Source organism: Anastrepha obliqua, chromosome 1 (genome assembly GCF_027943255.1).
Source record: "Anastrepha obliqua isolate idAnaObli1 chromosome 1, idAnaObli1_1.0, whole genome shotgun sequence".
Taxonomy (NCBI): Eukaryota; Metazoa; Arthropoda; class Insecta; order Diptera; family Tephritidae; genus Anastrepha; species Anastrepha obliqua.
The window spans coordinates 20,910,612-20,927,261 of record NC_072892.1 but is presented as its reverse complement, the minus strand read 5'-3'; the positions used below and the strand labels follow the sequence as shown (position 1 = coordinate 20,927,261).

The window sequence follows — 16,650 nt, the reverse complement described above, 5'->3', positions numbered from 1 at the left end:
AACAAAATGCAACAAAGGAGAAACTAAGAACCTTATTTTAATATTTTAAAATTATAATTCTCTTAATTTTAAAATTAAAACTCGCTTTTGTTAGTAAATGCATTTTATGTTATTATAAAACACAATTTTAATTGTCAAAACCTTTTTTTAACTTTCTTATGACTACGGGCCAATGTACTTGTAATTGATTCCGTTTTATATTTTCAACGCTTTGATATTATTTTTTATCATACATTTCTCAGCGAGTGATTAACAAATGTGTTATATCAACAAAATAAACATATGAAAAATTTCAAATGTGACTTATGTCGCCTTTTAGAGACGAATGAAACTATAGATCAAGGTATTCCAGTACCTACTATATAGCTGTTTTTTTTTTTTGTTTTTCTTCAAAGTTTCTACCGTTTAGCTGTTGTTGTTGTTAGAATAGCATAAAACATCACTTACTTTTTTGCGATCTGTTTCATCTGCCTGAATTATTTTATTCAAAATAATGTTATGACGTGAAAATGATTTATTGAACTTGTATAACTCACTTGCAACCCTTTCCAAAAATGTCAACAAACATTGCTGCCAACTTTACTTCGTTAATAATAGGCTTGTCGTTTATCTAGTATTATTTATGTAGGTACCATAAATGTCGAAAAAACTATGTAAAATTCGTGTAAGGAGATAGTCGTGGTAAAATTAACATTTTACTTCGTATTTTATAATAATATCAAGTGCGTGAACTGTCATTAGTTCATAGTGAAAAGAATAAATGTAATGTACAATATTATGCCAGCCCTATGCTAGCAATTTTATAGTGAATGCTCAACAAATTGTCCCGTGAAAGTTTCCACAACATATCAAATTAAATTTAAGCATACGTCCATTGGATAACGGTGAGTCGTGTTTAAATGTAAATATCTAAATAATAAAAGTATTTTATTAATTAGTACGATCCAGTATTACCTAATAAACACTTCAGTTCGCACAGGTGTCGACGCATGCATAGTTCTTTTTATTGTTGTTGTAGCAGTTTACTAGTGTTATGATTGGTGCCCTTACATAGTGGGTTGTAATACATTTTTTGTAATTATTGAGTTTTCAGCTACTAAAAATAGTCAATATTGACACTCTAAAGCAGCGTAATTTTTGGAAACCGTTCAAAAGTTATTAACGAAAACAATTCCGTACAACTGGTATTGTGTATCACTAATTACTCATTCAGTAACGCACTAAATTGCTAATTACACAACTTGTACACTAACTACACCGTATTATTGACTTTTAAAAAGGGTAGTTTGCTTAATATTGTTAATTAATTCAATATTTCACTAACAAAAGTGTAAACACAAAATTAGTGATGAAAATCAAATCTGGACTAGGTGTTTATATGATGGCCTGTTCGCTTTTTTGTGAGAAATATTAGGAATTCTCCAATGAAACTCACATAAAAAAAAGAGGTTGTCTGTAAAGTCGGTTTACTGACGATAGTTTAACGTGACAACGTCATAAGAAAATATTGATGGAATGGTTGCAATTTTCAAAACAAAATTTTAATTTTATTTGCTTGATAGATATTTTGTATGGACATAGAGGAGGAGGTAAATGGAATCGCAATGGAATAGGTCAAGTCACATTTACACAAACGTGAAAAATGACGAAACATTTATCAAATTCATGAAAGATACATATCGCACCCTAAATACAAAAGGGTTACAACTCAAAATATTAAGATTTTCAGGAGAGACGAAAAACGTTTTATGTAAAAATTTTGTAATATTTAAAGAAAATATTGTTCCATCATGAAAATATACAACATTGAAGAAGGTTCTACTATATTTTTTTTTCAATTTTATATTATGTTTGCGAAAATAAAATAAAAAAATTGAGATTTATGACTCTTTAACTGAAATTTTTTCGATTAACTAGTGAACTAGTGCCTTTTTAACTGATAAAATGTTGTAATTTTATAAGTTTCCTAATCTATTATAATTGAACCCACTTTTCACAACTAAAGAGGCACAATGCAAAATAATATACCACGAAATTTATCACTTTTTACAATTATAGAGGCAGAACTCAAAATAAAACTCTTTATGTGTAATAAAAGTAATCAGCTGTTCTTGAGCCCATTAACGCAACTCAAAATAATTCTCTTTAGTGGATCGTGCAAAAGCAACACACTTGACATAAAAATAGACATAACTGTATTTTTCCAGTTAAAGAAGATAGTTATGTGAACGAAATATTTGCAGCAGTTAGAAATGTGTACTCTGAATTAATTTATGCAAAAAACTCAGTTTTGGAAAATTTTGAGTTGTGACCCTTTTGTATTTAGGGTGCGAATGTTCAATTTCGATTGTGCATCAGACGTTAATAAGTCAACAACACTAAGAGGCAACATCATCGATTTGCCTTTTTCAAGACACTTTACTCTCGAAACACTCCCTTTCATTTCCTACTTTTTCTATCATCGTCCTATTCTCAACAGAGAAATGGTTCATTACCATGCACACAGGAAGAAGGCATATGCAAATACAAGTATGTGAATTTATATACAAATGCGCATATACATACATACCTATATATGCTCACTCAAGTAGGAGAGAGCCAGATGTCGAACGCGGGGGCCGATTGTGCTCTTTGTCGTTCGTTCCGCGCTCTCGCTTGCAGTTCAAGCACATTAGCTTACATTTGCTTGCGTACGGAATAGATTCGTATATTTGATATGTCCATATGATTTGTATGCATCTTTACATATAGATTTGTTCTTTTTGAAAATTGCGCGAAATTGTATATGTACCTATATGCATGTTTATATAAGGTTGGCCAAAAAGTCTTACGGTATTTCCGCAAGCTTGTCTTTGCAAGCGCGTAGTTCTAGTTGTATTCGTCGCATCGGTTCACGCTAAAGCTTTTTGGAAAGCTCTTTTCACGTGCTAACACGTGTTTGATTAATTGTTGTTTGCTTTTAGTCGTTCGTGAGTTATAGCGTCGCAAACATGGAGGAAAATAAAGAGAAAATACGGCATATTTTACAGTACTACTACGATTAAGACAAAAATGCATCTGATGCTGCCAATAAAATTTGTGCAGTTTATGGACCCGATACAGTTTCCATTTCCACCGCACAACGATGGTTTCAACGTTTTCGCTTTGGTGCAGAGGTGATCGAAGATGCGCCACGGTCCGGAAGGCCTGTCGTCGAAAATTGCGATAAAATCACTGAATTGATCGAAAGAGACCGGCATAGTAGCAGCCGTAGCATCGGCCAAGAGCTGGGCATGAGTCATCAAACCGTTATAAACCATTTGAAGAAGCTGGGATTCAAAAAGAAGCTCGATGTATGGGTGCCACACGACTTGACGCAAAAAAACATTTTTGCCCGTATGGATACATGCGAATCGCTTCTGAATCGCAACAAAATCGACCCGTTTTTGAAGCGGATGGTGACTGGCGATGAAAAGTGGGTCACTTACGACAACGTGAAGCGCAAACGGTCGTGGTCGAAAAGCGGTGAAGCTGCCCAGACGGTGGCCAAGCCTGGATTGACGGCTAGGAAGGTTCTTCTGTGTGTTTGGTGGGATTGGCAGGGAACCATCCACTATGAGCTGCTCCCCTATGGTCAAACCCTCAATTCGGACCTGTACTGCCAACAACTGGACCGCTTGAATGCAGCACTCATGCAGAAGAGACCATCTTTGATCAACAGAGGTCGAATTGTCTTCCATCAGGACAACGCCAGGCCACACACATCTTTGGTGACGCGCCAGAAGCTCCGGGAGCTCGGATGGGAGGTTCTTTTGCATCCACCGTATAGTCCGGATCTCGCACCAAGTGATTACCACCTATTTCTGTCCATGGCGAACGAGCTTGGTAGTCGGAAGTTGTCCAGAAGAGAGTCCTGTGAAAATTGGCTCTCCGAGTTTTTTGACAATAGGGAAGCGAGCTTCTATAAGAGGGGCATTATGAAGTTGGCATCTCCTTGGGAACTCGTCATCGAACAAAACGGCGCATATTTGACTTAAATCGCATTATTAGAACCAATTTTATGAACAATTGAAAATTCAATAAAAATACCGCAGGACTTTTTTGACAACCTTATATGTACATATATTAGTATACAACATATCTTATAAGGTATGTGGTAAATATTACCATACATTTTTTCCTTCATATATAATAAAAAAATTAATAATAATAACCTTAAAACAACAGGTATTATTAACAACTAGTCGTCACTAATTATAAATTCGATAAGGATGATGATGATACACTTGGTTTTATTTTAAATTCTTCAAGTAAATCAAATTAATAATAATCAATAAGAAGGGATATGCAAATACAAATATGGCTGTGTTCGTAAATGCAACATGACTTGCAGCATAAGCATCAGTGGCAACACTGCAAGTTTGACATTTGATACTTCTTATACAATTTTTGACAATTTGCAAATACGTTTGTTTGCATTTTTGAACGCGTATAATACTAAAATGGAAATTTTGCTGAATCCAACACTAGACGAAATTTGTGAGCAAAGAAAAGATAGATTTTCTTTAAATTTAAGAAAAAGAAGGCTATTGAAGTCAAAGAGAAAAATGTTTAGTACAAATGTTTGTCTTTAAAAAAAAAATACCTAAAAACAAATCGTTTATGAAAACAATAAAGTCGTTTCCCGAGGACATTTTCTATTCCCATTTCCGAATGAATTGGGCCACTTTTAAAGTAAGGTTTTATAAGTTTTATGAAAATTAATAATTTATAGTTTCACTTTAATAATTTGCTGTTGGAGGAGTCATTGAGTGCCTTGTACCATAAACTTCGCCGAAGTCCTCAAAATACCTCCAGGATGTAGCTTCTCTACCGGAAGAATTATTTCTTTTCTTAATGCGCTTGTACGTTACCAAGAGATTTAAGCATTTTCTCTGCGCTGTGGTACTGTCCAGTCTTATATTGGGATTTGCATTTTTAACTTCGGTCACAACTTTCTTCCACAATACATTTTTTTTCCTTCTACCCGATTTAAACTCGTCCTCCATATTCAACCGTATTCTCATCAATAACTGTGTCTCCGCATTACTGAGATTTTCACTAAAAATGTAAAAATAGTAATTTATACAATTATTATTAACATAATTTAACTAAATTTCAATACAAAAATTAAAATAAAACAGTTTTGCTTACTTTTCATCAGACATCGTAGTTAAATGCAGTAAACAATTTTTTGATAGAAATTATGTGTGACAACTGATAGAATTGTTGTCTTTTTGAACGCTTGATTATTGCAGTGCTGCGATATTGGCATTTCTGAACGTTCTGTTTGTTATGCAATTGTAGTTTGCGCGTCATGTTGCATTTACGAACACAGCCTATGTGAATTTATATATGTACATTTGCGCATATACATACATATATACGCTCACTTAAGTAGGAGAGAGCAAGATCTCGAACGTTGCCGTTCGTTTGCTTTGTCGTTCGTTCCGCGCTTTCGCTTCCAGTTCAAGCAAGGTAACGGCGATTGAGCAAGGTAACGACACATTTTTTCGTGCGTGCAGCCGGCTAAATCGAATTATGAGACGTTATCACGTCAAAAGTTGGTTGAGCCTTTATTTTGTTTAAGGGGTTATACGCAGTTATGACTTTCAAAAAAATGATTTTTGTAATGTACATATATTCAAAAGTATACGCACGAAATTTGAAGTAGATCCAAGCAATACTTTCGGAGTTATACCTAAATATGTAGAGATAGATGCCTCGGCACGTTTTAAGGTAGGTATTGCAACTTTAAACGTGTTTTTTTCAAAACGGCATTTTTCAAGTCGGTGTACACGATATCTCGAAAACGGCTTGTTTGATCGGTCAACCGTTTTAACTCAATCTTTAAAGATACATTTTCTAGTAATTAATCGTTCCTTTTGTAAATCTGATACTTATTTTCCATTTTATAATCAATTTACGGCCAAATTTTAACGTAAAAATCGAAATCATTTCTTTTAAAAGCTGCCATTTTGTGAAAATTCACTATTTTGATTAGCCGAACGATTAATTACTAGATAATCTAATATATTAACAAAATTTGTTTGGTTTTTTGATTTCAGATAATCCAATCCTGAGTTACGATGTACACCGTAAATCGTCTTTTTTTAAAGGAGGTTCCAGAAATCGCCTGCAGCGCGCTCTATAATCAACATTTTCATAAATAAAAAATTTTGTTACGTTCTTGAAGGATGCTTTTATAACCGCCAAAAATTTTCAAATTAAAATATTCTGAAGTTTCTTCAGGATAAATCCTTGACAACCCGTCTTTTATTTGCTTCATAACTGCGTATAACCCCTTAAACTAGCATCAACACTATTCAGTTAATAATAGTTTTTGTGTTATTTGTTTGTAAATTTTGCCTTTTATCCTCAACAAATTTTTATATAATGAGTCTACTTATCACATATATTTTCATCATTTTTACAACTGTGGGGGATTCTGCTGCTTTCGTGGCGCCGCAATCTTATGGCGGATTCTTATAGAACTCGACAAAAGAAAACGAAATGAAGGAGTAAAATTTTTTGATATCTCGCTTAGTTTTCGAGATATTGAATAAAAAAAAGCTGGAATTTAAAATAATGTATATTGGGCAATTTTTTGCAAACTATTATGTCTTTTTTAATGAAACTTGGTGGAGATGTTAGTGAGGTGTTAAGGAACACTCTACGCCAAAATACTGTGGATTGCGTAGCCGGAGTTGGACTGATGAGGGTTATTTTTTTGAAGCGCGGTGATAAAACACATCAATCGATGGCAAAACACATCGATCGATGATTAAACACATCTCGGAACACAGGAAATCTAAAAAAGTATAAGAAAATCGACATAATTATACACATCCGTTTACTCGAAACTAAACCCTTTTATGGCATCGGAGAATTCATTTTTTATAAAAATACTAGCTTTAACCCGCGGTCCCGCTCGCGTAGGAGTAGTTTTTAAGGGATTTAGGATATGTATATAAAAGAATTACAAACAATAATTTCATAGAAAATAATATTATGGTTATTATTCATAATATTACAATACCCGTTGTTATGCCTCGTTGAATAAAATCAAAACAACCAATCAGAAAAATATCAAGCAAAATTATTTTTATCATTCCATCATAAAAACATGCCTATAACCTTCATTGGGTGAAAATATGAATGTATAAAATTTTTTACGTCATTTGCTGTTGTCGTTTCGTAGTGATGCGCGGACAACGTATAGACAATCACCTTTCTAGTATAGATTTTTGATTTCTAATTTATTTGCATGAAAACTAAAACCAACAAACAAATAATGGTAATGGGTGTGAAACTAAATGGTTTGCAAACGTCAAATATTCTAAAAGTGCCCCTCAGCGGTTCTACCTTACGATATTGGTATCATGGGTGGCACAACGATTTTTAAGGCCAAACCGAACATTTGCAGAGGCAAGCAATGACATCTTAAAAATCAAGTTTTTTTTTATAAAAAAGTAAAAAGCCGAGGCCACCAGAGAACTAAGACCAAATTCGGGTATGCAATTTTATAGATTATTATGAATTAAAAAAAAATAATAATAATAACAGATTCTTCTTACATTGGTAAAAGAACGTAATAGACCCTGATTGTACAAAAATTACATATTGTTAATATATAACAGACTGTGATAAATAAAGGGGAGATATTAAAAAAAAAAATTATGAATAAATCCCAATTCTCATTGGGTTTAAAAATTACATTGGTTTTTGAGAATTTTTTTTGGATGCAGAGTTGTTCAGTTGCTCCATTTAAAGCCTACTTTAAATTTTTTTCTAAACAACATCAGCAGAATAAAATTGTTATAAATGCACGCTATTTTTGAACCACTTGAAACTTACACCAAAATTCAAGGGCCTATAAAATTGCATACCAGACATTTTTCTAAAAATTCTGAGTAAAAAGTTTGAAATATTAGTGAAAATTTGGCGAATTTTCACAAATTTTATATAAAGCTCGAAACTAGTATGAACTATATTTTTATAAACAAATAATTGAAACTACAAAATAAATAAATAGTCAAAACTTATCCATATGTGGTGTAAACTTTATTTTAACGCTGACGGTATTTTATCAATTAAATACTTAGTATTTTTAAGTATAGAACAAAGCTCATTTTCTTTTTGAGCATCACTGTAGTATCAACACTGATATCAACTAATGTGGGCTTAAGAAAATACAACAGAAATAGAATTCAACAAATCTCAGTCACGGCACTTACTGGCACTTTCATTTCGTTTTAACAAATCACTCCTAGTGAAAAATCTCCACATAACATATACAAATATATACCCATACATACACACATACAATGCACATCCATATGTAATTTCGCTACTTTTTACATTTATCTATCCACTACGCGCGAGCATATTTGTATACTGACCTATTTACCCATTTGGGTACAACATGTATTTGTTCATTCTACATTTATAAGAATGAATGTAATGCTCCTAGGCCAACCACTTGGGTATTGAGTAACTAACAGGCACCTCTACCCCATTGGTTCCTTCACATACAAATGCATATTTTAGCTTAACTTGATTGCCTTTCCGCGCATTTGTGTTTGCAATTCAAGTTGCCGGTTAAATTTTGCCATTAGATAAGTTTTTATATGCACATACATACATACACAACAGTCGGCTGACATTGGGTCATCTAATAAAAGTGAAAGAATTATACACCACACAATAGACTATACAAAGAACTCCAGAAGTAATGACTGCACAAATTATTTATCGTATGCGTTTGAATAAAATATATGTATGATAATAACATCACTGAATATTTTGCTAAACCTATAGACGTGTGATTATGTATTCTCATTAAGACTTTAAGTTCGAAGACCCAAGTATGCTGGGTTTTAACTTTGTATTGCATGTATGTATGTACATATGTACATTGGCATGCTTGATGAGAGAATATACAAATATACAAACACCTTTCAGCGATATGTGGAAACTTGCTCTCATTCGTGACTTACTTTTTCTCGTACATACGCATTTCTCATATACTGGCCTTTATTGTTTCGGCTTGAAATTTGTTTATATACATATCTACATACATACTTTAAACTAAAATTCAGGTTTTAATATTTAAACCTACCATCACTACTCCGTAGCTGTTGTACATGGGCTGGAGTTCTTGTTCGTGCCTCTTTCCTTTTGAATATTCATTAAAGTTTGGTTATGGTTTGTGAATTTTGTGTCTTGTTTTCTTTCTAAAGTTAGCAGGTTTCTCTACCTGCATACCTTCATTTGTATTGCAGAGAGAGTCTGTTAGCCTCTGTTGTTGGTGGCAATATCCAAATAACGTTTTGAATGATAATCAATAAACTGCTGGCATAGTCAAATTAGCGATGAGTTACACGCTTTTATTTATTATGAGAAATTAGGCTTAGTAGTATTAATTGTAGACATATCGGGTCCGATGCCCAGTAAAAAGCTTAAAACACGGAGTCCATTTGCGTAAATTTGAATATAAGAAAATGTTTTGAGAAACATGGAATGAGTAATGTTGCAGAAGAACTCCTTGTTTGTGGCTGCTTGATTGTTTGAGGTTAAGGCTATCAAAATATTCTTAAGACATTCAACTGAAATTTGGCATACATTCTTCATTCTATGCGTAATTTTATTTGTCGCGAGTGGCAGATCCGTAAGGTAAAACACTCTCAGTTGGTCATCAAAAAATGCCTACAGCTGAGATCACCTGATTCCGAAACGCTCTTTTATGTAAAATGAATGCATAAAAATGATTAAATTGCATAGAAAATCGTATCAAAAAGTCTTAACAATTTCGTACAAATTTAGATATTTTTCAAAAACATTATTATAGCTAAGAAATATATTAAAAATATTTGTTATTGTAAATCTTCCAAGAAAAAGATATTTTGTATTTTTTTTTTGTCGATATTCTATTGCTTTTAATGTTGCCATAAAAATTCTAATTAGGCATAGCAACTCCGCCCAGGTGCCTGTCAAACTCACACCTAGGGTGACTGTCACAAAAAAAAAAATAAGAAGAAGAGTGTTTTTACTTGTATTTCTGTACAATGATCTATGATCTGAATGTTGAGTGCAAATATCCGGTTAAAAATGAAAAATTAACCTTTGCCGCCTCCAGAATCCGCATATTTCACTTTTTATAGTTCAATGACAAGTTCTACTAAGACTGTAACGAAATTTGAAAATGTACTTTAGTACATGACTTGAGTTCAGCACTCTAAATTGGTGCCAATATTAAAAAAAAAAAAAAAAAAAAAAAAAAAAAAAAAAAAAAACATTTTCGTTTTTCTGTTGTTTGAGACAACATATGGTTTCAAATTCCCGGACTTGTATTTGCACAGTGCGGGGAATACAATTGAGGATTCTTCTGGCTTCAAGGTCAAATGTGCAAACAGTTTTTCGAAATATCAATACTAGCGCAGAGTAAACAGCATATACTTGAATCAGTAGATTTAGAACTGCACATACTTGTAGATCTGGCCCGATTCAACTGATTCCACGGAGCTCGTGTGGGTTTGTAATCGCTCAAACCGCTATGAGACGCATTTTTTTGGACTTATCTCTCTTTCACGCCACACTGGGTTATTTGGTCATATTTTACTTTTGGAAGTAATGAGCAGTGTGTAAAGGTGAATGACGTCCACTACAGAACCACCTAACGTTATTTTTTGTCCTCCTTTGCATGAACTTGACATTTGCGGCATATTATTACAGTTCGGAGAGGTTACATTTACTGTACATCGATATTGAATGCGAATTTGTCTCAGTACTAATTGATATGTTTTTGAGTTATGCAAGAGTTTAAATACTTAAGCGTAGTAATCAGCATAAATAAGGCTATGTCCTTACCTATACAAAAGCGTATTCAGGCAGCTAACAGAGCATACTTTGCCCATATCAAACTTATGAACTCTTTATTGATATAAAAAGAATACAAACTCCAGATGTACAAAACTATGATAAGACCGGTTCTCCTTCGGCTCCTAGTCATAGGAGACTGTGAAACATGGGTCCTTAAGTTAATGACGTGAATTTTCTGGTGCGATTTGAAAGAAAAATTCTTAGAAGAATATTCGGCTCTATACAATTAGAAGACAGTACATACCGTCTACGGTATAACCACGAGCTCAGTGTTTTAAGGGGGGGGCGGGGGTAGGGTTTAGCGCTAAAAAAAAAAACACTTTTTTTTTGAATTTTTTACAGAAATATGGCTTAAGATACTTTAATAAAATCAGTTGCATGTTATTGTACATCTTTTCAATAAGTTTTTAAAAAATATTAATAATAAAATATTGACAAATAAGCCCATGACAGAGTTTTTTTGGAGATATGTTTTTCGAGAGGTGCTCTGCGGTGCCAATCGGCATTCGTCGTAGAATCATCTGAAACTAAAAAAGTCGAATTTTTCAGTTAAAGTATGACGTAATGCTCCCCCCTACATTAATAAAATTTTTTTTTTTCATTTTTGTAGTTTTGGTGGCAAAAAAACGTAAAACGAGCATTTTTGGCGAAAAATTTCGCCATATTTGTAAGTGAAAAACAACCTTAAAAAAAAAAAATGAAAAAAAACAGTGTAGGGGGGAGGTATTTTTGATTTAGAAAACGTGTGCCAAATTTGAAAAGAATCGGTTGAATAGTTTCGGAGTTGTGATTGGCACCGACTTTTAAAAAGTCGTTTCGGGAAAAACGCGTTTGAAAAAATGACTCTGAGAAATTATCGATGCTCCGCATTCGAGGTAGAGTGCCTACAAAGGCTATAACTTTGAGAGTTCTGCTCCGATCCACTTAAAATTTTGACACAACATTCTTGAAATGATTTACTATAAGATGAGTGAAGAAAAAAAATTTCGATTTTGTGACCCTACCCCCCCTTAATCGCGGGAGGAAATGTAACGCGGTTTATAAAGTCCCAAAGATTACGGTGGTATGGACACGTTTAAGAACGACACGGCGAAAGAACGACCAAAAAAGTGTTTGAAGCAAACCCTGCTCCTTCAGGGCTCAGAAGGAGAGGAGATGATGGTTCCAAGACGTAGAAGACGATATACGAAAGATGAAAATCTCACAACATAGAGCGAAAGCGAACTGTCGAGAAGAATGGAGGCGCATTGTAGAGGAGGCAATGGTCCACCCCGGACTGTAATGCCAAGATGATGATGATGACTAATTGATATGCGTGAAAGGTTACTTAAAAATTGCCTTTAACGAGTTATTGTCGAGAATTTAGAAAGAAAAATAGCCTTTATGTACTTCGCTGCCTCCGCAAGTACGGAATGTAGCAGCCCTGCAAAAAAGTTGTTACAATTATTGTGTAAAAAATTCTTATTATAAGGTCTAAACTTCTTGGAATTGCTAATTTGGCATACATTTAAATTTCACCGGAAATATATTTTTAATGGAGTGTTAAAACCATATTCCAATAAATAGCATCTGTATATTCATAATATTATTTTCTCTGAAAATGTTCGATTATATATTATATTATCTCATTCTCCTATATTCAATGGCTTTATTCTAAAAAATTTACCACTTCCAATAAGTATGATAAAAAAGAGAATGAATGAAATTACTAAATCAAATAACAATAAGAAATAAAATAATAATAAATAAAATAATAATAATAAATAAAATAATAATAATAAAAAAAATAATAATAATAAATAAAAAAATAATAATAAATTATAAATAAAATATTAATAATAAATTATAAATACAATTTTAATAATAAATAAAATTATAAAAAATAATAGTTTTTACACCCGTGTTTCATAAATTAAGCAACGCCTTTAAAAAACTAGTCTTTCATCGAACTAAGAAACACATCAATAAACTTAATGTAGCGGCATTTAGTGAACTTTCTAAGAGAAACAGCGCAAAACAATACAACAAAATTATCAAAAATTCACCTTTCTCATCTGCGCCTAACTTACACGAAATTATACTGCATACTTATATATACACATGTATGTATGTGTGTATAACTGTATAACCCACTCACCTTAACACAAGTAGTTGTCTCAGAAGAGGTCGTCGTCGCAATTTACCTACGTTTGTGCGTCAAATGGCAAGATCAGAGCTCAGTCTGGTTAGTAAACTGCGTTGGAATACAAGAACTTTTCGAATGCGCTGTATATAAAATCGCAAGTTTCAATATTCAAATTTCGTTTACGTCGCCGCATAAAACTTTTTCCGATTTCATCAAAGATGAACGAAATTGCCACTTAGTATACAAAAAAACAAAAAAAAACAAAAATAAATAAATAATAATACGTACACTGAAAATGTATTTGCAAAAGCTTCGTTCCGGTCAAGTGTTGTGCTTGTTTTTTGCCACCTACGTCATTGTTGTGCCAGGCACAGGAGCAGCTCCCAATTTACTGACTAGTTATTTGCCTGCTTCCATGCAAGCGCTCGCCTATTACATCGACTATTTGCAATACGAGCCAATATCGACTACCACAGTCGAGCCACCGTTTAGTGTAAGCGATGACGAATTGACTAATACATTTAATGCTTCACCAACGACAACACCGTCACCATTCTCTACAAGTAAACCCTCATCGTGGATCTCTAGTGGTTCACTATGGGGTAGTACGTCTACCAAGCCTCCAACAACACGACCACCACCAACACGACCATCACCAAATCAAAGCACCACAACGTCTAGCTGGTGGCAACCACCCATTTGGTGGCATTCCACCACAACAACTACCAAGAAGCCTACAGCGCCGCCAACACCCACACACAAACCAGGTCTTTATGCGCCAGTAAAGTCGCCACCAATCAAAACTCAACCGCAGCAACGTGTAGGCCAAGAGGTTTTCGATGAAATTGGCGATAATACAGAGGGCTTTGATAAGTTGACATTAGCGCTAATACGTGACATTCAAACTGAGACAGAACACGACGAATTCACCAACGATGTGGAGTCCTTGGATAATTTTTTGCGCCTTTACGATGACAACTATGGTCGTGCTGCATTTGATACCGACAATACGTTGGATCGTTGGTCCAGCACATCGACAGCAGGTAAAAAACGTGTACCACCCACAAAACCGTATGTGGAATTTCTACTTGTCTATGATCTGTTGAAACGTGACGCTAAAGCGGCTAACCTTAGCAAATACGAGGGCTATTCGGAGGAGCTGTTGAGAGATTTGCACGAACTGTCCAGTGCTTCGGCGGAACGCCAACTGTATACGCTTTTCAAGCGTATGTTAGATCGCGGTGATGTACAACGTAGCGACGTAGTCTCTCGCATCCAGGGTATAATGAAGGACCTAGCCAATCCGAAGAGTGCTACTGTAAAGGAGTTGCGCTACATTCCAGCTATGCCATTTGAGCTATGATTAATTGTGTCAAGTGTGTAAAATTAATATTTAATGCAATAAAACAGAAAAAAATTAAATCGGTTTCAATAAATAAATGACAAAAAAATATGCAAAATAGTTGCTTCTTGGAATTGTGCATTGGCTTGTGCACTTATTAAATTTTGCCTATTTAAATCAGGTTCAAAAAAGTGCGTGCAATACTAAGCGTTTCATGGACAAGGCATGAAGGTATTTTACCTATATTCTGTGAAATAATTCTCCTAGCTGAGTCAACGATATCGGGCCTGCTAACGTTTGTTTAAAATGATGTCCACAATTGGTGCTGCTTAATTGTTTATCGCAAAACATTAACAAATGCTCTCTCAAGTAACGGTTGCTTAATCTATTCGTACTTTACTACTACTTCGCATATTATTGCGGGCTCTGCTTTCAAATATTTTTTTTTGTATTGAAACATGAAAAATCGGTTAATGAAATTAAAGATTGAGGCATTACTTTTGTTATTTTTTGAACTGAAGGCCCTGCCAAACAGGTTTCATAATCGGTTTGAGAGAGTGCAGGTCTTCCTAGTAGTTCTTTGACTTTGTGTTGTATCACTCAGATCCTTAAAAAATTATAAACCAATGAATTCCCGTGTCTTCCTCAAGAGTGCGACGTATACACAAAGCAGCTGCATTCAGTTTTCTGGCTCTTCTGCGTTCCTGCCGAAACTGCTGTGGAGGATTCTTGGTCTGAATATCCTGTTAGCAGTTCCATGGCTATGCATAATTCCGTTCCGTCAAGCTGGAGAAGTTTCTGTGTCATGTCATGTTCCGTTCGGGCCACATGAATATAATTATATTGCAATGCGATACCCTCTCCGCTACAGGGTACTTCGTTTTTCTTTTCAAAATCACAGTTCAAATCAGTTGACTTAGAACGTCATGTGGCGGTTGTTCCGGCAACTTTTGCATCAGGTTGGTATGCATGCACATATGTACATACATACATATACTACACATAGCCAAATTTTGGGAAAGGTTAACGATTTTAAATTCATTACATCTCTTGCTGGCATATCCGGTATCCACAGTTTCAAGAAATTATTTCATAACAGTTTCACTGTCAAACATCTTCAGTTTGGTCTATAATTTAACCATGAATCGTCGTACAAACGAACAACGCTTGCAAATCATTGAATTTTATTATAAAAATGCGTGTTCTGTTAAGAAAGTTTATCGCGCGCTTCTTCCATTTTATGGTCAGTTTAATCGACCCACTGAAGCGGCTATTCGAGCTTTAGTGACTAAATTTAGAACCAAATTTACATTATTGAACATCAAACCACCAACACCACTCCCACTTACGTAGAGTGCGAACTGAAGAAAATATCGCAGCTGTATCGGCCAGTGTTAATGATGACCATCAATTATCGATTCGTCGCCGTTCGCAGCAATTGGGCCTCTATTACTCAACAACGTGGAGAATTTTGCGAAAGGATTTAGGTGTGAAGCCTTTCAAAATACAGCTGGTGCAAGAATTGAAGCCGAACGACCTACCGCAACGCAGAATTTTTGGTGAATGGGCTCTTGGATCCACTTTTTTATCGAAAAATTGTGTTCAGCGACGAAGCGCATCTTTGGATCAATGGGTACGTAAATAAGCAGAATTGTCGATTTTGGAGTGAAGATTAGCCAGAAGAATTGCAAGAGCTACCAAGGTATCCAGAAAAGGTCACAGTTTGGTGCGGTTTATAGGCTGGAGGTATCATTGGACCGTACTTCTCAAAGATGCTGCGAACTGCTGCTACCGTGAAATGATATCCAACTTTTTTTTCCCAAAATGCAAGAGCTTGACTTGCATGACATGTGGTTTCAGCAAGACGGTGCCACATGCCACACAGCCCGCGTAACAATGGACTTGTTGAAAGGCGAGTTCGGTGAACATTTCATTTCATGTTCGGGACCTGTCAATTGGCCAACCAGATCGTGCGATATAACGCCTTTAGATTATTTTTTGTGGGGCTATGTTAAAGCTCATGTCTATTCAGACAAGTCTGCTTCAATTAACGCATTGGAAGACAACATTAAAGCATTTATATGCATGTGAGAAACCGGCCGAAACAATGGAAAGAGTATGCCAAAATTGGACTAAGCGGATGGACCATTTGAAGCGCAATCGCGGTCAACATTTGCATGAAATAATCTTCAAACATTAAATTATATGGACTGTACTATCGGTTTAAATAAAAATTTCATTTCATAAAAAATCATCATTTATAAGTACAATATGTTGTACGCTG

The 16,650-nt window shown here is 34.7% G+C and overlaps 2 protein-coding genes across 2 annotated transcripts in view; both read left to right on the top strand.

Annotated features, from left to right (window-relative positions):
• Positions 1-605: 605 nt before the first annotated feature.
• LOC129253464 (HEAT repeat-containing protein 5B) overlaps positions 606-16,650 on the top strand; it is a 63,155-nt gene continuing 47,110 nt past the window's right edge. Inside the window, exon 1 of the mRNA XM_054891851.1 lies at positions 606-884. The gene's annotated coding sequence lies outside the window, so the exon portion shown is untranslated. The remainder of the gene's footprint in view (positions 885-16,650) is intronic.
• Positions 13,320-14,387, top strand: LOC129243242 (uncharacterized). The gene has a single exon (XM_054880344.1). The coding sequence runs from the start codon at positions 13,320-13,322 to the stop codon at positions 14,385-14,387; it is 1,068 nt and encodes a 355-aa protein (XP_054736319.1).